A 22,958-nucleotide genomic window follows, 5' to 3' on the forward strand; every position below is an offset into this window, starting at 1 on the left:
AGTGTCAAAAGTTATTGGATGAATATTTGAAAGGATGACACGTATCAGATCCAGCAAGGCATTGGACAGGAAATGATATTGCAGAAAATTTGGACAGAGGGGAGTCACACCAAACGCAATACATTATTGTGTCTCATTGAAAAACGTCAAAATGGTAACTGCAAAGTCTGCAATCAAACAGAGACTTAGACTTAGACAACTTTATTCATCCCACCAGGGGCAATTAATTTCAGCAGCCTGCATACCGGCACATCACAAAAAAAAAAACATACTACATCTACATAAAATGTGCAACATACTACATCCACATACCCATACATCCACACCTTACAAGGAATTTAAAAGACGGATAGCAGAAGGAATAAAAGATTTTAACAACCGATTCGTCCTGCAGACAGGTGAAACATAACGACGGCCCGAAGGCAACAAAGAAAATTCACCTGCCAGCACATGTCCGGGAGAAGACAAAATACAATTTGCCTTCCTCACCATTTGCTGTTCACAAAAACTAGCTAGGTCTCTGGTTTCCACTCCAATGATCTTTGAACATGTCTTTGTGATACTATGCAAGCTACTTTTATCTTTCAGTGCCAGGCTAGGAAACCAGCAGATGAAAGAAAAACATAAAAGACTTTCAATAAAGGACTGATAAAAACGACCCATAATAACAGAACTGACAGAGAAGGACTTCAATTTGTGAAGGAGGTACACTCTCTGTTGCCCTCGCTTCACAATGTCTGCCGTATTTACGTCGAATCTCAACTTCTCATCAAAAAAAGTGCCCAGATATTTATATGCAGGAACTTTTTCTACAGCTTTCCCATGAATAATGCTGTCTATAGCAAACCCTTTGTTACGTCTAAAATCAATTATAAGCTCCTTCGTTTTAGATACATTTAACTCCAAGTGATTTGTATCGCACCATGAAACAAAATCAGCAAGGGCCTCCCCATGTCCTGACTCCTCTCCCTGAAGAAGGGACAGCAAAGCAGTATCATCAGAGAACTTAACTAAATACCTGCGTTGCCTGACACTTCTGCATTCATCTGTATATAAGATGAAAAGCAAGGGGGAAAGAACACAGCCCTGTGATGAGCCTGTGGACAAAACTAAGGAGTCTGAAACGCATCCATTTACCAAAACTCTCTGTCTCCTATTCGTTAAAAAGTCCGCCAACCATTCAACCATCTGGTGAGGCAATTTAAAATCACACCTTAACCTCTTAATTAAAAGGCAAGGCTGCATCAAGTTAAAAGCTGAAGAGAAATCAGCAAATAAAAGCCGAGCATGAGCTCGAGGCTTTTCCAAATGTCTGTAAAGACAGTTGAGAATAAAAAGCTTAGCATCTTCTACTCCTTTACCCGCCTGATATGCAAATTGAAGTGGATCAATATTCCCTTTCATATTTGACATTATCATATTCTTCATAATTTTCTCAAAGACCTTCATACACAGTGATGTAAGTGCCACAGGTCTAAAATCATTAAACTATTTAGGAAATGACTTTTTCGGGACAGGAATTATAAGTGATGATTTCCATAAATCTGGCACTCGGCCGCAACTAAGTGACCTCTGAAAGATATAGAGGAGGACACTACTAAGTTGCTCACCACAATACCTCAGTGTACGTCCACAAATTCCATCTGGACCACAAGACTTCCTTACATTAACCTTCTCCAGAAGTCTTTTCACACTATCCTCGCTAATGATTATACCATCGTCAGTAGCAGAGGAAGTGCTCTCAAGGGGGAGTTTATCTGCAACCTCATAGTTCTCAAACCTAGAATAGAAACAGTTAAATGCATTCGGCAGATCCTCATCGTAGCTCCCCTCTACTTTAATTGGCGCTCTATTATTATCCTGTTGGACATTAGTAACTGAAGCCATAGATTTAATGCCTATCCAGGCTGCCCGCAGATCACCACTACTGTACATATGTTCTACCTTGTCTTTGTAAGCTCTTTTAGCTTTACGGATTTCGTTCCTAACCTCCTTGTTAATTTCTTTCTTTTCCACATTATCTCCTATATAAAAAAAAATTTTCTTCTTATTTAAAACACTTTAAATTTTTGGTGACCCACGGTTTATTATTGGCATAGCTAATAATATTCTTCTGAGGAATGTTGATATCCACACAGAAGGATATATAAGAGGAAACAGTCTGTGTCAGTTCATTCAGATCAGAGCATGTATCATAAAAAACCTCCCACGCAGTCCATTCGAAGCAAGCCTTCAGTTTGTCAATGCAGTCTTCGGACCAACACCTCACAGTCTTTATAGTCTGCTCCTGACGTCTACAGACTGGCTTATAAGTCGGCAAAAGAAGAACACTATTATGGTATGAGGCTCCGAGAGGGGGCATACTGATGGACCTATAAGCTTTGGCTACTGAGCCATAGCACTGGTCAACAATAGAATTCCCCATAGTTGTTGAACAAGTAACATACTGCTCGTATGTCCTCAGTATTCTGTCTAATCGGCAGTGGTTAAAATCCCCCAAAATAAATTTAGGAGCATCAGGGGAAATTGCAGTTAGTTTATTATTCACATCCTCGATCAGCTGGCAAGCTGCCGTGACGTCAGCTCTCGGGTGAATATAAACCAGGGAAAAAAACAACTGAGGAAATTCCCTCGGCAGGTATAAGGGGCGAAGTGAGATACTCAAAAGCTCAATATCTGAGGTGCATATTTTCTCTCACACCACAACAGTTTTACAGTATCTCTCATTAATATAAAAACAGACCCCACCTCCTTTAGACTTATTTGTAATGAAAGAAGAGTGGTCCAGACGAATGGGGAGTCCAAAGCCGGTTAAGTAGAAATCCTCATTCCTGTCTCGTTCTCCCAGCCATGTTTCAGTGAACGCGAGGAGGCAAGTCTCTCTAAACTCATGTTTCCACTTTGCGTAGATCTCGAGTTCATCCATCTTATTCCTGATAGACTGAACATTGGAAAGAAGGAATATTGGGAGAGGTGGGAGCCGGCGTCTATCGTCAAGTCTAATTCTTCTCAGCCGGCGCAGGACGCCACCCCTCCTCCTCCGGCGTTTCCTCGGTACCAATCCACTTTCTGCAGTGTCGAAAAACCCACCCGGCAAGCCAGGAGGACGCAAGGACTCCGAACCCGCTTCTGGCAGACGGAGAGACTACAAGAGTTCCCGACTGTAGATAATCCTATCAGCACTCACGTCTCTGCCATCTTGGTAGCCGCTAATGCTCCGACATAACAGAGTCCAGAGAGCAACGAAGATCCCGATGTAAGCTCCCTTCATGTTTCCGCGTAACTCCGCTTAGTCCTCGATAACAGATACAGGCATAGAAGTCCACAGCAGTAACACACAATCGACAACAACAACAACACCCAGCACTCAGAACATACGCCTCAGCAGGCTGCACAGTGTCGCACAGGTAGACGAGCGCCACTTCCGCTCTCTCTTGGACAAGTGAGAGCTAGCCAAGGGAGCAGCACTGTAGAGCATGTTTTCATTGTATACCCAAAATATGTAAATGAGAGACAGTTACTGCTATTAATGCCTTAATGGACCACATTTACAAAGGCTAAATGGACAGCACTTATATATCACTTGTCCATCTTATGCAGGTGCTTAAAGCACTTTACAATAATGCAGGACCTTCACCCAATTACACACAGTTACACTAGTGTCAGTGTGCTACTATGCAATGTGCACAACTTTACACTGGGAGCAAATTGGAGAATGTTAGTTGAACCAATGATCCTCAAAATCCCATTTCTCCAAAATTTAAGGCACCACTTCTCCAACATAGCAGCCCAGTCTCACGAAATGATTAAAATTTTCATGACAGGTTTTATTTAACTCACTATTACTAACCCTACTCCTACCCCCAACCCTAACCTTAACCATAACCTAACCCTACTCCTTCCCCCCACTGTAACCATAACCACCCCTGACGCCCCCGCTTCACTTTTAATTTCATGCAGCCATCACAGAATGTATTAGAATGAATTCGTGCTGTTGTGACAAAAATGAGGTGCTTTTCTTGGCAACATCATGAACCAATAGATTAATGTATATTTTGTACTGCTGAATCATGACATGCCATGAGACTGGGTTGAACATAGAGGGATTAGATGCATGGACCTGAAAACACTCTACACCAAACATTCTGGGAACACTTATATGGACACATCTTTACTTCACTACATGATAATTGTTTGATAACAACAATATAGCAATATAGAATATGAATATAATATGAAAATATAGCAGTGGGTGGTGATGATGCTCTACCAACCATATGAATCAATGACAGTTGCTTTCTGAAAACGTCAGGTCTGACAGCCCCCTGTTTTGCTCCAGCAGCCCAACGGGTCTATACTATGTGATGTAGAAGAAACCCTGCAGCGTATGGTGCATTTTATGACAACACACTGATATGCTGTCTTTGTTTCTGCAGGATCTGTCTGCACGTCTGGTATCTGTCCATGCTGAGAAGGATAGCTTTGTCCTTACATTCAAAACTGTGGAGGAAATCTGGAAGTTTTCAACTTACCTTGCACTAGGTAGTACTAATGATCACCAGCTGTGACTGTGAAATGAGATACACAACTCTGTTTTCTGCAATTTACCACTTTTACTTTATGCACGCATACAATATAATAGAATTTTAAACACAGTTTTGTTGCTTGTAATCACTATTTTGGCAACATTTTTAAAATAAATTTTAGATTTAGGGCTCTATTGGCCACTGATATAAAGTAAAGTACAGCTCAATGTGAGTATTAAGGCTTGTTTTCACTCCCATGGATATACAGTATATCCCATAAGCTCAGCGTGTCTAACCTTAGGGCCCCTTCACACATAGCACGAAAGACACAGAAACTGGAAGAAAATCCGCAAACCAAACACGAAATAGGGAACCATGAACCATTGTGCACATGCACGAACACAGTATGAGCAGCTGGAACATGTTGCACCACATCGTGTCACAAAATAAAAACAGCTCTATAATTAGTGAATATCACTGGGTTGATATAAATAATAAATAAAAGGGGACACAACCTGCATCTCCTGCTGCTATCATTCAGTCAAATGAAGACTGTGACAATTTTTTGTCCTTTTTTATCAGCAAAATTCGTGATATCAGGGCAAATATTAATCCCTCTCTTTCTTCTTCTGTTCCCTATCTTACCCGGCCATCAGTTCTGGATAGTTTTAAACCTATATTGCTGAAAGAGCTCACTGGTCTGGTGGACAGATTGAAACCTTCCTCCTGCCCACTTGATATCGTCCCTACCTCCTTTTTTAAAAAGGTCTTCCATTCTATTGGTCCGGTTGTCTTATTGATAATAAATAGATCACTGCTTTCCGGCTATGTCCCTCAGTATTTTAAACAGGCAGTTATTCACCCTCTTTTAAAAAAGCCTAATGCTGATCCTTCACTCCTTCAAAATTTTAGACCAATTTCAAAGTTGCCTTTTATTTCCAAAGTCTTAGAGAAAGTGGTGGCCAAACAGCTTAATGAGGTTTTAGCTGAACATAATATTCTTGATAAATTCCAGTCTGGGTTCCGCCACTTGCATCTACAGAAACTGCCCTTCTCAGAGTTTCAAATGATATTTTAATGCGCAGAGATGCAGGTGAATTTTCTGTGCTTGTCCTTTTGGATCTCTCTGCAGCTTTTGACACGGTGGATCATGGAGTCTTAGTTGAGAGACTAAGGACTTGGGTGGGCATTTCTGGGTCTGCTCTGGACTGGTTTTTGTCTTATCTTTCACACAGGACTTTCGCTGTTGCTGCTGGTAAATTTATGTCCTCCTCTGCCATGCTATCCTGTGGTGTGCCTCAGGGTTCTGTTCTGGGACCTATATTGTTTGCGCTATATTTGCTCCCACTTGGTCATGTCTTGAGTAGTTTTAAAGATGTCTCCTACCACTGTTATGCGGATGACATCCAGCTGTACATCTCATTCACTCCTCAAACGGTCTCTAGGGTATCTGCTCTTCAGAACTGTGTTGAGGTTATTGGTGACTGGATGGCGGCCAACTATTTGTCCTTAAATATAGGTAAGACTGAGGTCCTTGTTTGTGCCCCTGACGAGTTTGTTCCCACTGTGGTTGGGAATCTTGGTTCTCTGGCCCCTTTTGTTCGCTCAGCAGTGAGGAACTTGGGTGTTACGTTCGATCACTCCCTCAATTTTGACGCGTATGTTACCTGCCTGACACAGTCTTGTTTTTTCCATTTGCGCAATATTGCCCATCTGCGCAGCATTGTGTCTCGGGCGGAGATGGAGATGATCATTCATGCATCTGTGTCATCACGTTTGGATTACTGTAACTCTCTATTTTTTAGCCTTAGCAAGTCCTCTTTGGACCACTTACAAACAGTTCAGAATGCGGCTGCGAGGCTGCTGACGAGGTCATCAAAGAGGTCACATATAACCCCAATCCTCTCCTCCTTGCACTGGCTCCCCATCCATTTCAGACTCCAATTTAAAATTCTAGTACTGACTTTTAGAGCTCTGCATGGTCAAATGCCATCTTATATCACCGAGCTATTACATCCATATGTGACAAGTAGGTCTCTGTGGTCTTCGGACCTGGGCCTATTGGTTGTGCCTAGGACAAGACTGAAGACCAGGGGAGACTGTGCTTTCGAGGTGGTGGCACCTAAAATGTGGAATGCATTGCCTTTGGACCTACGCTCCATGGACTCTGTTGAAACATTTAAAGTGAAGCTAAAGACCCTTTTGTATAGGCTGGCTTTTACCTAGTTTTTATGGTTTTATGTTTCTGCTGTTTTTAATTTCTCTGTTCTTATGTGAAGCACTTTGTGATTTCTATCTTGAAAGGTGCTATATAAATAAACCTTACTTACTTACTTACAATACAGAACCTTGCAGTTAAATAACCCTAGCTAAATAAAAAATAAATGCCACTCACGGGATTTGAACCTGCAATTTACAAAAGCTCTGATTACCAAACAGGAACTTTACCACTGCACTACAATCATTGACTTATAGCAGGTGCATAAAATGGCTAAAATCAACAAGGAGATAAATGTATTTTTTTTAAGAGAAAAAAGTGCCATAATAACTGACAAAACGGCATTTGTTACAATGTATTTTTGGTGATATGTGACTGAAAGTGGTGTATTTGTGGCGCTGTTTGCTTATCATATTGTCAGAGTCCTGCAGCGCTTGTGTCCTGCTGGACACGCATGACATTCAGATCACCTGCTGCATGATCTGATGGTCCCTTTCACATGCAGCAGTCTGTGAAAGATGCGCTGTGCATGGCCACTTCAGCCTGGCTGTGTGCGCTCAAACATGGCTGTCCAGCCCCCATAGGATCATGTCTGTAAATACATATCACCAGCATGTCATGCAATTGTGCTCTCCCCCTGCATGCCACATGTGCGTGTGTGTGTGTGTGGGGGGGGGGGGGGCGGCACGACACACTCGCACATGTGCGATACACATGCATGCCACATGTGTGTGGCTTTTTGCAAAGCCACACTCATGGGGGCACTTTGGCAAATTTCACATCCAGCTTGAAAGTGATCGTCTGCTCACTGTTTTCATGCTGACAGCATGAATGGCCACACATTTCTAAATGTCAAGCTAGCGGTGTTGGATGTTCGTGTTACCTGGAATTTGGCCCACACCTGCTGCGAGAAGGATCGAATGGGCTCTCACAGGGCACTCTGTCTTTCAGCTGCTGGTGTGCGTGAATAATTGTAGTGACAGGTGTACGAGGCGTTGGAGGCAGCTCTGAGTTTTCACGAATGGCATGCAATTCCTCCTTCATGCGCTAGTCTGCTTCAATCATGTTATGTGTGAAGGAGCCCTTAACCATACCATGCAAAACCATTCAGAGTTGAAGAGGGTGTCTGAGGTCATAAATAGGCCCTGAGGCCTGTTGTTGCCTGTGCTCATCTCCAGAATCTGTACTGGTAGGCCAACTCCTTATCCACTGAGCTACCAGCTAGTCCATCATTCTGGGTGCCATCGAAGGTCTCTCTGAGCACCACAGCTATGAGACTACAGGTATGAGATGTCTCTTACCTGTAGTCATTACCACATGGGATGGCTGTTGCCCAAGTGGTAATGACATTACCACTTACCTTCTTGCCACATCCATTCTTTTAATATTTACTATGCAATTTCAGTCAGAGATAATTACCTCGGATGCTAATTAATGTTAATGCTGAAGTAATTTGGTTAGCAGACATCCAGCAGTAACCTAACCAATCATAAACACGCATCTTTAATGTGACTACCAACTGGTATCAAATTCAAGCATTAAATGTTAAAGGTCCTGTTAACAACATTTTTAACATTTATATGACAGCCCACAACTATTTTCTATTGTTAAGATTTAGTGTCGTAGTAGCATAGTGCATAGAGAATGAAGTAACACTCCCTCTGTGGGTGTTCTAATCCAAGTTTACCTGTTCCTTATTTTCATAACTGGATCGGCCTGCTCACCTGTTCATCCTGATGCCTGGAGACCAACTGGCCTGACAGCAGATAGCCCATAAAACTGACTGTGAGGCTATCTGTGTTTGTCTTGAGCGTCTCATATGCATGCTGGCTTGCTTGGTGCCAGGGATCCAAAGCTAAGATTCTCTGGTCTTGAGCTCACCACTCTAACCACAAGACCAAATTGGACGAACCATGTGTACATATTTAGTGCATGTGGGTCCCACCCTGTTATGCCATAACATGACACAAATTAGCTAACCTGGCATTCCCTCTAAGTTAAAGTTTATTTGACACTCACACAGGACAAGCGCTACCACGGAGCAAGGTTGGAGAGCCCTGCTCCAGACATTTTCCTTTTTAGGTTTTATTGACAAAATTACACTATGTAACACAATTTTTGTTCCTGGCTTCTAAGTGTTATATTTCAACTGCTTATGTCTAAAGTCTATGGAAAAATGACTACATTCAGCACAAAGTTTGATTTTATTTTATTTTTTTGCATTCTAGAAAGTTCTAAAAGTTTCTTGAAATTTCTAGATAATTCTGGAAACTTCTAGAAAATTCTGGACAGTTCTAGCAGTTAAAGAATATTCTAGAAGACTACTTAGTAGTGAAGGCGAATCGAGAATATTCTTGAAAACAGATAAATTTCAAAATATCATTGTCCTGATCACAGAAGCAAAGTTTCTGTGGAATAACAGCTATTTTCTATTTATTTAAGGCATAACAGGTTAGAAAAACACACTGTGTACCCAGGAACAAAACAAAAATAAAAATTTGTTACATATTGTTATCACTGCTTGTGATCAATATGATGATCAATGTGTATTGTTGATGTTTATGTGTACGTGTTTGCAGTGATGCCGTAACATGTTACTCTAATCTGACCACTTTTTTTCAGTAACGAGTAATCTAACGCATTAATCTTTCTAAAACAGTAATCAGCGTTACACTTATTTTTGTATTGTGGGTTGATTGCAGCATTAAAACTGGCCCGTGGGCAGGGGGAGGTCAAGGTTCAGTTACTACCCACTTTGTCCACTTTCAGCGAGCTGCGAGCTGTTCATTTGCTGTGCAGCAGCTCCAAGTTGAAAAACAGTTGTCCCTCAAAGCATGGTGAAGCTCAAAGCTATGGTTTTACAAAGACATTTTTAGGCTTTTTTTCCCCTTTAAAACCCCGTGTCACTGTGTTTGTTCTCGCTAAAAACAGTTGCTCCAAGACACGTCATGAATACTAACGCTTTTTGTTCACCCAAATCCACGTAAAGTCTCTTCCTGAGTACAACATGAAGTAAAAAAACACAGATAAAACAGTCTTACCTGTCAAACTGTCGTTTTTTTTTTCCACATAAGTAAGTGTTATCCATTCTTCTGCTCAGACAGCAAACCAGGGACGAATCCACGCGGGACGTAGGCATGGGTGGAGGGGGGCTGTGTGGCTCCCCATAACACCCCTAGATTAAAGGTCCACTTTTGAAGACATTTTTCATACTATTACTACAACCCCTGGCAAAAATTATGGAATCACCGGCCTCGGAGGATGTTCATTCTGTTGTTTAATTTTGTAGAAAAAAAGCAGATCACAGACATGACACAAAACTAAAGTCATTTCAAATGGCAACTTTCTGGCTTTAAGAAACACTATAAGAAATCAAGAAAAAAAGATTGTGGCAGTCAGTAACGGTTACTTTTTTAGACCAAGCAGAGGAAAAAAATATGGAATCACTCAGTTCTGAGGAATAAATTATGGAATCACCCTGTAAATTTCCATCCCCAAAACTAACACCTGCATCAAATCACATCTGCTCGTTGACATTAACCCTATGTCATGAAACTGACCCTATGTGTCTTTTGCAAGGAATGTTTTCACAGTTTTGCTCTATGGCAAGATGCATTATCTTCTTGAAAAATGATGATCATCCTTAAACATCAGAAAAGTGTCCAAAATATCAACGTAAACTTGTGCATTTATTGATGATGTAATGACAGCCATCTCCCCAGTGCCTTTACATGACATGCAGCCCCATATCATCAATGACTGTGGAAATTTACATGTTGTCTTCAGGCAGTCATCTTTATAAATCTCATTGGAACGGCACCAAACAAAAGTTCCAGCATCATCACCTTGCCCAATGCAGATTCGAGATTCATCACTGAATATGACTTTCATCCAGTCATCCACAGTCCACGATTGCTTTTCTTTAGCCCATTGTAACCTTGCTTTTTTCTGTTTAGGTGTTAATGATGGCTTTCGTTTAGCTTTTCTGTATGTAAATCCCATTTCCTTTAGGCGGTTTCTTACAGTTCGGTCACAGACGTTGACTCCAGTTTCCTCCCATTCGTTCCTCATTTGTTTTGTTGTGCATTTTCGATTTTTGAGACATATTGCTTTAAGTTTTCTGTCTTGATGCTTTGATGTCTTCCTTGGTCTACCAGTATGTTTGCCTTTAACAACCTTCCCATGTTGTTTGTATTTGGTCCAGAGTTTAGACACAGCTGACTGTGAACAACCAACATCTTTTGCAACATTGTGTGATGATTTACCCTCTTTTAAGAGTTTGATAATCCTCTCCTTTGTTTCAACTGACATCTCTCATGTTGGAGCCATGATTCATGTCAGTCCACTTGGTGCAACAGCTCTCCAAGGTGTGATCACTCCTTTTTAGATGCAGACTAACAAGCAGATGTGATTTGATGCAGGTGTTAGTTTGGGGATGAAAATTTACAGGGTGATTCCATAATTTATTCCTCAGAATTGAGTGAGTCCATATTTTTTTTCCTCTGTTTGGTCTAAAAAAGTAACCGTTACTGACTGCCACAATCTTTTTTTCTTGATTTCTAATAGTGTTTCTTAAAGTCAGAAAGTTGCCATTTGAAATGACTTTAGTTTTGTGTCATGTCTGTGATCTGCTTTTTTTCTACAAAATTAAACAACTGAATGAACATCCTCCGAGGCCGGTGATTCCATAATTTTTGCCAGGGGTTGTACTACTCATACTAATAATAGTAATAATAATAATAATAATACAAATAATAATAATAATAATAATAATAATAAGAAGAAGAAGAAGAAGAATTTCAACAACTAAAATGTTTAGAAAGAATTTAAAACGTTACAAAAATGTAAAAGAGACTATCTATCTAAATGTAACTATCAAAAAGAGTTTGATAGTTACATTTAGAAACTTTGTTGTTTAGAAATTGCATGTTTTACCGTTACAGTGCTGTCAACAGTTAAATATGAGGTCAAGAAAGATATTTTTATTTTATTTTTATAAACAAGTATTTGAGTTCATTGAAGTCAAGAAAGGGTGACTATAACATGAATATTGGCAAAACAGGTTATCATTTTCATGTTGAGGTGGCAGGGGGTGTTGTCGACAGCTGATGAAAGTAACTAATAAAGTAACTATAATCTAACTTAGTTCCTTTTAAAACTGAGTAATCAGTTAAGTAACTAAGTTAATTTTCAAGGAGTAATCAGTAATTGGATTACTTTTTGGCAACACTAGGTGTTTGCTTTTGAGTTCAGTCTGGTTATTATTTGTAATAACTGGATTTATTTTCTGTTCTAGGGTATGTGGCTCGCTGTTTGGAGAATTTCCTGTGTGATCAGTCATTTTGGCTGGACCCTGAGCTGCTGTCGGACTTGGAGATAAACGTTTCTGTCGATGAGGAGCATCTGGCCACCCTATATCTGGAACTTTTACTGCAGGAGGGTTAGTAGAGATATTCCTGGTAGTTTGTTATGAGATGATGTCATATATCTGTGGAGAATCTCAGTGATACAAGTCATAGTAAATTATACTTTTAATGTTAGAATAGTGCATGTAAAGAGTAAGCTGTCCTAACTGCTGCTTACAAAATAATAAAAGTCAATGTATGAATCTATGCTCTACAAGGTAGTGTTTGGTTAATTAATAATACAACTTAACAGTGTAATTTATGCCACACATAATTAAACACAACTGTATTCTCTTCTCAGAAGCACATACAACAGACTTCCTTTAATTTATTGGTATTTACGTAGATTTCCATTTCTTTTAAAAGTAAACAGTGTTCTTTTCAAATGTTGAATCTACATTTGGTATATGTTGTCAAAAACTGTGCATGTGAAGCATTACTGCCATTGAATCAAGTCAACACAAAGGTAGAAAACTAAAACAATAATGAAATAATTAATTGAGAAAGAAAGATCTCAGCAACAACAAAGGGTCCAGAAAATAACAGGTAACAGTCATGGTGGATGACAGAAGAAGATCAAGAACACTTTCAATACACAACAAGGGTAACAGTCCAAAATTAGAAGGCCAGATCACTTTGCGAAAAACAAACACAAAAAAATTATAAACTGTCCTGTCATGGCACATTCAACCAAACACTACCCTATGCCTACAATCCTGCCACACAGAAATCCCGCCACACAGAAACCCGGTGCCAAGCCAGCTTTAATATCTTAAGTGAATGTAGAAATTGCTGGCAGGACAGTCCTGACCCACTCAACTCACCCCAGACACAAAGCTACCACCAGACACAAAGTTATCTTGCCAATACCAGCATGCACCATTAGGGTCTGTGACCATCTAGAGCCTGCATATGGGGATCCTCGGAACAGACTGCACAGCATATTGTTGACTCATGCTCCACCCTCCATCAATTTCAATTTATTTTCATTTATATAGCACCAAATCACAACAAAGTTGGCTCAAGGCACTTCACATAAGTAAGGTCTAACCTTACCAACCCCCAGAGCAAGCACACAGGTGACAGTGGTAAGGAAAAACTCTCTCTGATGATTTGAGGAAGAAACCTCAAGCAGACCAGAGTCAAAGGGGTTACCCTCAGCTTGGGCCACGCTACTGACACAATTTATAAAACAATTTACAAAACGAATATACAGGAAATTTTGCCGGTACACTGGAGAGGAGGGTTGCAGAAACAGACACCACACCCATCTCTGGATGTCAAACAGAGAAAAAAATGAATCAAGCATCGGAAAGACAACAAATACAGTATAATTTGTCAGCATTAAGTAACAAGAAAAACAGAAGAAATACTAGGTGAGCCCTAAGCTTCACTAAAAGAGCCAAAATTTAGATAAAGTTGAGGCCGCGGCCTGCTCCGTTTCCCAGTAAAATGAATTTAAGAGAGTAAAAAGCATAGTAACATACTATGTCAGTATGCTAGCCATAAGAAAGGGAAAATATGTGCATCTTAAGTCTGGACTTGAAAGTCTCTACAGAATCTTACTGTTTTATTGATGCAGGGAGATCATTCCACAGAACAGGGGCGGAATAAGAGAAAGCTCTGTGACCCGCAGACTTTTTATTCACCCTAGGGACACAAAGTAGTCCTGCATCCTGAGAACGCAAAGTCCGGGCCAGTTCGTGGGGTTTAATTAGGTCAGCAAAGTAGGGAGGTGCCAGTCCGTGAACAATTTTATGGATTACTAGCAGAACCTTAAAATCTTAAAAGAGGGGAGGTGATGGTCTAGTGGTTAAAGCGTTAGACTTGAGACCAGAGGATCCTCGGTTCAAATCCTAGCCTGACCGGAAAATCACTAAGGGCCCTTGGGCAAGGTCTTTAATCCCCTAGTTGCTCCAGGTGTGTAGTAGGCACCTTGCATGGCAGCAGCCTGATTAAAATGCAGTCCATTCATCTGATCTCACAGGAAGCCAGTGAAGAGATGCCAAAATGGGTGTAATGTGGTCAAACTTTCTGCTTCATGTCAAAAGTCTGGTAGCAGCATATTGAACCAAATGGAGACCCTTAATGCAGGACTGCAGTAAACCAGAAAATAGAACATTGCAGTAGTCCAATCTAGAAGAGACAAAAGCATGAAGCAGGGTGTCAGCATCAGTCATAGACAGGATGGGACAAATCTTCGCTATATTTCACAGGTGGAAGAAAGCAGTCCTTGTAATATCTCTAATGTGGAGGTCAAAGGACAATGTAGGATCAAAAGTTACGCCAAGGTTTCTCACTTTGTCAGTGTTATGTATGACACATGAGCCTAGGCTAAGCGTTAGCTGGCCAAATTGATGCCGATGTCTCGCTGGATCAAGAACCATCATTTCAGTCTTATCAGAGTTTAAAAGTAGGAAGTTGCTAGACATCCAGCTTTTCACTGATGCAAGGCAATCTTCTAAGGATTTTATGTTGATGAGATTACCAGCAGTTATCGGCATGTACAATTGAGTATCATCAGCATAGCAATAAAAGGTAATCCCAAAACGCCGCAATATGTGCCAAGGGGTGCTATATAAAGAGAGAAAAGCAGGGGGCCTAAGATGGACCCCTGTGGAACCCCAAATTTCATGTCACTAATGTTAGAGGTAGTGTTATTGTACAAAACAGTGAGAATGACTGGTCAGGTATGACGTCAACCATGCAAGGGCACTTCCAGTAGTCCCAAAATGATTCTCCAGCCTATCAAGTAGAATATGATGATCCACGGTATCAAACGCAGCACTGAGGTTTAACAGCACCAGAACCGTAGTGGTGTCTGAATCCATTGCAAGCAGAAGATCATTCACCACTTTTGTGAGCACTGTCTCTGTGGAATGATATTTTGTAAAAGCAGAATGCAGTGGCTCAAAAAGAATATTCTCAGTAAGGTGATCCACAAGCTGCCGTGAAACCACCTTCCACCGTCCACTTGAAAATGTAACCATAGACCAAAGAAACCCCAATCGTACCACAGTGAGCTTGCTGCAATGTGTAAGTGATACTGTGTAATTGCCTAAGATGCAAGAAGACCCAAAAGCTTCCATAATCCCAAAGAGTGCAGCACGCTGTGAAGGTATTTTGTTTTCAATGCAAAGATTAAAGTAATTTGTGATGTTCACCGCATCTGACAGAAATACATTTGAACACACAGTTCAGTTGATGAAGGAAATAACAAGGTGAAACTCCAAAATCGAGGAGGAACTTGAACAAAAACATCAGCCGGAGCAGAGCCAATTCCTTTAACTCCCTCAGAGTGGAAATTAACTCTTTGTCAGTGGTTCACATTTAAATGCAGGGTGTTTGTTAAATTAATACTTATGAAAGTGTTGATGCTTCACCCTGTTTGTAAACGCTCTACAAATATTTTAGCGATTTTCTGTGAGAACTGAAAAAAAGACATTCATAAGCACTGTATGTGGTGGTCCACTGGCATGTCTGTTTTTTCAATTACCAGTTGATTGTAGGTTCCAAACCCGCGTGTGTGGCGTGTGCCAGTTTCCATTAGATCCCTCTGGAAACACTCTGGCTTCATCCCACAGTCTGAAGACATGTGGCTTTGGATGAAACTTGGTATTTTGTACTGTAAGAGTGAGGCACATAACAATCAGCATGTTAACACTTTCAAAAGTATAAAACTGTATCTCAGGTTTTACATGTAAACTGCTCATACAGTGTTCATTTAACACTGAGGTTGATGAATATATTTCAGATTTACAGTGTGATGTCATGCTTCAGGCCCACATTAATTACAAAAGATTTTGAAAGACATTAAAAATTATTAATGGATGATTGCCATGGTGGTGGCCAAGTAGTTAATGCGCTTGGTTTCAGTTCAGAAGGCTCCGGGTTCAAATCCCACCCCTGCCACATTTCTCCATGTAATGTGGAGTTGTGTCAGGAAGGGCATCCGGCGTAAAACCTGTGCCAATTCAACATGCAGATCCACCTTGGATTTGCTGTGGTGACCCCGAGTGCAAACAAGGGAGCAGCCGAAGGGACTTACTAATGGATGATTGCCATGTTGTTCTCACCCTTAAAAACAGCGATGTGATTACACAGTATATGATTGCAGATGAAAAAGGAAGACTGCTTTAAATTTAACTGTAATTTATGTTAAGAAAACCAGAAAGTCCAGGCTAATTTACAAAATGGTGTTTTAAGGTCTTTTAATTTTGCTGTATATGCGAGTACAATAGACATTGTACAGTATCGTGCAACATTGTGTAATGTACACCGTAAAATAGACTTCAAATTAATAATAAGTCTTCTAATATCAACACACAATTGCTAATAGTAATAATAATAAAAATAATAGCAACCATTTATTATATAGGCCTTTTCCTAAACAAAATAAATGCCAGTCATAAAAATACACAATAGCAATGCACAATAATCCCAAATTAAAGAGCTGATAAAACATCATATGGACTAACAATTTTATTGTTGTGTTTCCAGCACTTTGGGCCAGAAACTAGTTTCCATCTCTTTTTTTGTCCACTCTGTGTCAAACAACATTCAATATATTGTCTATTGCACATTTATTTGTTCATTTTGCTTATTTTTGGAATTTAACAGTCTTATGTTACACACCACATGCTGGGGGCTTCCTGTGTAAATCTATGGCTCAGTTCTCCATGTTGCTGTGATCAAACCCATCTGATGATGTCTTTTGTCCAAACTGCATTAAATACAATCCAAAACGCACCTTTATTTGTCCACCTTGCTTATGTTTGGAATTTAAAAGTCCTTGTGTTAAGTAACAGCACAGGCTGTGGTCTGTACATGTGATACATCAAGTTCCTGTCCATTGTTAAACTCTCCCTTAGGGAAATGCTGTGTTAAAAACTGAGTTCCACATACAGAAAACAGGTGTGACTTATACGCTGTCGCAACTTATACGCCATAAAATATGGAAGGTCCTCATTGGTACTTGGCTAGTAGACCTCTTGGGAAGACCAGGGAATGTGAATGTTTTTTCGTGGACAACTAGAGTTGCATGAGGAAGGTCATCTGGTGTAAAGGTTGTTGGCAACTCCAAGAAAGTGGGAGCAACTGAAAGGCAAACAGCAACAAAAACCAATATGTAGACTTGGGTTCAACTCAATCAATCAATCAGCATTTATTTATGCAGCCATTTATAGCAGCCAGATGGTGTCCAAAGTGCTTTACTCTCACTTCTGTGTTCTTGTACAAGACACTTCATGTGCATTATCCCAGTACACCCAGTTGAATGCCAGCCATAGGTGGGTAGATAACCTGTGCCAGACTGGCATCCCATCAATGGGGAGAGTCATTAGACTTTCATCCACTTCACACTGCTGTATCCAGGGACAGACACCAGCACTGATGTGACTCAAGACCTGAGTTATTTGATTTCCAGCCACAGCTGCCCTGCGTATTTAGAAAGCCTTCCACAGTGAAGTCGTCTAAAGTGGACATCACTAAGGGCCCCTTCACACATAGTACAAATGTGGTCGAAGTGCGCATGAAGCAAGAATCGGATGCAATATGTGTATAATTGTAGCTGCCTCCAAGGCCTTGTACACCTGTTGCTACAACTATTTGCGCACACCAGCGGCTGAAAGACACAGTGCGCTGTGAGAGCCCATCAAACCCTCTTGCAGCAGGTGTCGGCCAAATTCTAGCTGACACACACAAACATCTAACACCACTCGCTTAGCACTTATAAAATGTGTGGCTATTCACACTATTAAGCACAACAACAGTTAGCAGATGATCACTTTCAAGCTGGATGTGAAATTTGTGTAAGTGCCCCCACGATTGTGGCTTTGCAAACAGACACAGTGACATGTTGGTGTGTGTGCTGAACTGACAGGGGGTGTGACCGCTGATAGGCGCAGCTGTGGAGATCTGTGGTTCTGGACGTCCCAGCTGGAGAACACGTACAGTGTTTGGACAGATATGAACTAACAACTGCCCACTGTGACACGCATGTGTCTGCTTGCTGTCCTCACATGGACATACATGAAAACATACATCACTGTTGCAATGGGTTGCAGTGAGCGCGCGCGGTGCGCACATTGACAGGCTACTCCAGGTGAAATGGACCATCAGATCATAACGCACAGCGGGTGATCTGAATGTCATGTCACCCACGTGAGCTCTGTTCCACATGACGCGGTGTCTGTCCTGCGGTGCGCCGTCCACAAGACACACGTGTCAGATATACATGCGGGGCCGACTGGACATGTCGCCAGGAAATGTGGACATGATTTCTCTTTAAATATGTCCATTTCCTTCTTGATATCAGGCATTTTCCCGCACCTTTTACAGGACAGTGACGGTAGCTCAGTGGTAAAGTTTCTGGCTGGTAATCAGAGCTTTTGGAAATTGCAGGTTCGAATCCTGTGGGTGGCAAGCTTTTTGTTTTCACAGCACAACACTTTTTTGCTCACACTGTGTTCCCGTGTACACAAAACCATCGCTGCAGCATTGTTCATGCCTGCCCGTTGGCTTGATGTTTTCATGGTTCGCCCATACAAGCTGTTTCATGGTGATTCACACTGATGTGTACTATGTGTAAAGGGGCCCTAAGGTTGCACAGATGACTATCCTTCTATACCTTTATCATTCGACCCCTGGCAAAAATTATGGAATCACCGGCCTCGGAGGATGTTCATTCAGTTGTTTAATTTTGTAGAAAAAATCACATCACAGACATGACACAAAACTAAAGTCATTTCAAATGGCAACTTTCTGGCTTTAAGAAACACTATAAGAAATCAGTAAAAATAATTGTGGCAGTCAGTAACGGTTACTTTTTTAGACCAAGCAGAGGGAAAAAAATATGGACTCACTCAATTCTGAGGAATAAATTATGGAATCACCCTGTAAATTTTCATCCCCAAAGCTAACACCTGCATCAAATCAGATCTGCTCGTTAGTCTGCATCTAAAAAGGAGTGAACACACCTTGGAGAGCTGTTGCACCAAGTGGACTGACATGAATCATGGCTCCAACACGAGATATGTCAATTGAAACAAAGGAGAGGATTATCAAACTCTTAAAAGAGGGTAAATCATCACGCAATGTTGCAAAAGAAAACTTAAAGCAATATGTCTCAAAAATCAAAAATGCACAACAAAACAAATGAGGAACAAATGGGAGGAAACTGGAGTCAATGTCTGTGACCGAACTGTAAGAAACAGCCTAAAGGAAATGGGATTTACATACAGAAAAGCTAAACGAAAGCCATCATTAACACCTAAACAGAAAAAAACAAGGTTACAATGGGCTAAGGAAAAGCAATTGTGGACTGTGGATGACTGGATGAAAGTCATATTAAGTGATGAATCTCGAATCTGCATTGGGCAAGGTGATGATGCTGGAACTTTTGTTTGGTGCCGTTCCAATGAGATTTATAAAGATGACTGCCTGAAGACAACATGTAAATTTCCACAGTCATTGATGATATGGGGCTGCATGTCATGTAAAGGCACTGGGGAGATGGCTGTCATTACATCATCAATAAATGCACAAGTTTACGTTGATATTTTGGACACTTTTCTGATGTTTAAGGATGATCATCATTTTTCAAGAAGATAATGCATCTTGCCATAGAGCAAAAACTGTGAAAACATTCCTTGCAAAAAGACACATAGGGTCAGTTTCATGACATAGGGTTAATGTCAACGAGCAGATGTGATTTGATGCAGGTGTTAGTTTTGGGGATGGAAATTTACAGGGTGATTCCATAATTTATTCCTCAGAATTGAGTGAGTCCATATTTTTTTCCTCTGCTTGGTCTAAAAAAGTAACCGTTACTGACTGCCACAATCCCATGAGTGGCATTTATTTTTTATTTAGCTAGGGTTATTTAACTGCAATATCTGTATTGTAAGTAAGTAAGTAAGTAAGGTTTATTTATATAGCACCTTTCAAGATAGAAATCACAAAGTGCTTCACATAAGAACAGAGAAATTAAAAACAGCAGAAACATAAAACCATAAAAACTAGGTAAAAGCCAGCCTATACAAAAGGGTCTTTAGAGGCACTGGGGAGATGGCTGTCATTACATCATCAATAAATGCACAAGTTTATGTTGATATTTTGGACACTTTTCTTATCCCATCAATTGAAAGGATGTTTGGGGATGATGAAATCATTTTTCAAGATGATAATGCATCTTGCCATAGAGCAAAAACTGTGAAAACATTCCTTGCAAAAAGACACATAGGCTCAATGTCATGGCCTGCAAATAGTCCAATTGAAAATCTTTGGTGGAAGTTGAAGAAAATGATCCATGACAAGGCTCCAACCAGCAAAGCTGATCTGGCAACAGCAATCAGAGAAAGTTGGAGCCAGATTGATGAAGAGTACTGTTTGTCACTCATTAAGTCCATGCCTCAGAGACTGCAAGCTGTTATAAAAGCCAGAGGTGGTGCAACAAAATACTAGTGATGTGTTGGAGCGTTCTTTTGTTTTTCATGATTCCATAATTTTTTCCTCAGAATTGAGTGATTCCATATTTTTTTCCCTCTGCTTGGTTTAAAAAAGTAACCGTTACTGACTGCCACAATTTTTTTCCTGATTTCTTATAGTGTTTCTTAAAGCCAGAAGTTGCCATTTGAAATGACTTTAGTTTTGTGTCATGTCTGTGATCTGCTTTTTTTCTACAAAATTAAACAACTGAATGAACATCCTCTGAGGCCGGTGATTCCATAATTTTTGCCAGAGATTGTAATTACAGCATATAGTGTTCCACAAAATGCTATAAAGTACCACTATATATTGATTTTCTACTACCTGGGCTCTGAAGGCATCATTGCTTTCTCCAGAACATTTCCCACAGGCTGAAAGCTTCAGGGGAACATATAATAGGAATGCAGTGTTGGCAAATGGATGGGAATTGCATTAACATAATAGTAGGTTATAAAGGATTCATCACTTCCCAATGACTGAATGAGGACACAGTCATGGCATAACTGATTTTTGACAAACACACAAGTTGTGTTTGGATTTCTATCTCCTTTCTTGCATGTATTAGGCTTTCCTACTGATGCTTGTCTCAATCTTTCTGCAGGATCTTTATTTGCAAAGGCCCTACACACAAGAAGTGACCACGATGAGGATGATGAAGAACAGTTGCCATTCAAAAAGAATGACTTGCTGATGGTGAGGGACACGGGGCAGGAAGACATGTGGGAGGGAACAATCCTTTCCACAGGGCGTCACGGCCTGGTGCCCCTCAATGCCATGCAGCCGCTGCCATATCCATTCTATCAGTGAGTGTCCTCACATGATCCAGTCCAGTTTCTTCATGTATAATCCACGCTGAAAGCAGCAATAAATCATGCTCCCGGGTTAAAACCTTTACCTGAGCAAGCATGGTGATGATGAGTTGTCTTGGTGTTGATTTGACACTTCTTGTTTATTCAGGTGGTTCCTGAGGAAGTACACAGGTTATGCTGGATGCTCGCCAACAGAAAAAGGACCTTTTGAACATCCTATTGGTAAAGCCACACGATTTTCATGCACATTATTGTACACTTGCAGTAATAACATTGGGCCAAAGCCCCTATTTCCATATCTGTAAAAATAAATTCTTCACACGTTTCTAAAATTGTTTGTGACATTAAATTGCTGTCATGTTTCTGATCTATGTTCAGTATGTCTGACTCGTTTCAATGCATCACACTTAATTAATGTGTTCCACTTCTAATCAGCACCATGGACAGCTTCTTTAATTAAAGGCAGGCACATGCTTTTCTCTTCTGGTGTACATTGGGACATTGGTGTAAAAAAAACACACACACACACACACACACACACACACACACACACACACACACACACACACACACACACACACACACACACACACACACACACACACACACACACACACACACAACTGATGTTTCTAGAAATGCTTTTAAGTGTGATTTCTTGTGGAAACCCACAACATATTCACACCCTGTTTGAAAAAGCAGCAGCAGTACATGAGATTGATGTTATTTGTCATTCTAAAGAAATAATAAAAGTTTATTTATATCAATTCACTTTCTTTCTATCAATAAATTAACACTATTACTTCAACGTTTGACATAAAAAATTTATCTTTTTAGTGAGTTTAACTGTAAAATGCATGAATTGAATCCTTTATCCGGTGATATTTCCAGCCTTACAAACTACTGTTACACAGTTCCTCAGTGCTACCATTTAGAAAAAGGACCTTTTGATGGGCATCACTTCCTTTTATTTTCTTCCCTGTATTTCACTTTGCATAGAATAATTAGGTTTCTTTTCTAAACTGAATTATTTTCAGCCTGGTTCGAATTACTGATCTGCCAAACATTTGCTCCCACATGCAATGGATTAATTCAACATAAACATATTTTGTGACCTTCACATGTGGCACATATTAACAGTACTCAAATCTGAACTAGTTGACATAATTAAAAAATTTGACTCTCCAATATTCAGTAACTCTGCTGTAGTAAGTCCCTTTGGCTGTTCCCTTGTTTTCACTCAGGGTCCCCACAGCAGATCCGAAGTGGATCTGCATGTTGAATTGGCACAAGGTTTTATGCCGGATGCCCTTCCTGATGCAACTCCACTTTACAAGGAGAAATGTGGCAGGGGTAGGGTTTGAACCAGGAACCATCTGCACTGAAACCAAGCACATTAACCACTGGTCCACCACGCCTGCCATTTTGCCATTCAGTAACTCTGCTATGTTTCCAGGGGGAAAAAGTTATCTTACAAACAAGAATAATTAAAATTCCTCTGCTCAAAACAAAC

The 22,958-nt window shown here is 40.5% G+C and overlaps 1 protein-coding gene across 4 annotated transcripts in view; it reads left to right on the forward strand.

Annotated features, from left to right (window-relative positions):
* The window catches only part of sh3tc2 (SH3 domain and tetratricopeptide repeats 2), a 92,175-nt gene that overhangs the window by 24,761 nt on the left and 44,456 nt on the right, over positions 1–22,958 (forward strand). For all 4 annotated transcript variants that reach the window (XM_034181153.1, XM_034181149.1, XM_034181150.1 and 1 more), the window contains exons 5-8: positions 4,437–4,542; positions 12,041–12,184; positions 21,238–21,439; positions 21,594–21,667. In XM_034181153.1, the coding sequence (XP_034037044.1) occupies positions 4,437–4,542; positions 12,041–12,184; positions 21,238–21,439; positions 21,594–21,667 (526 nt within the window). The remainder of the gene's footprint in view (positions 1–4,436; positions 4,543–12,040; positions 12,185–21,237; positions 21,440–21,593; positions 21,668–22,958) is intronic.

Source organism: Thalassophryne amazonica, chromosome 11, assembly GCF_902500255.1.
Source record: "Thalassophryne amazonica chromosome 11, fThaAma1.1, whole genome shotgun sequence".
Classification (NCBI taxonomy): domain Eukaryota; kingdom Metazoa; phylum Chordata; class Actinopteri; order Batrachoidiformes; family Batrachoididae; genus Thalassophryne; species Thalassophryne amazonica.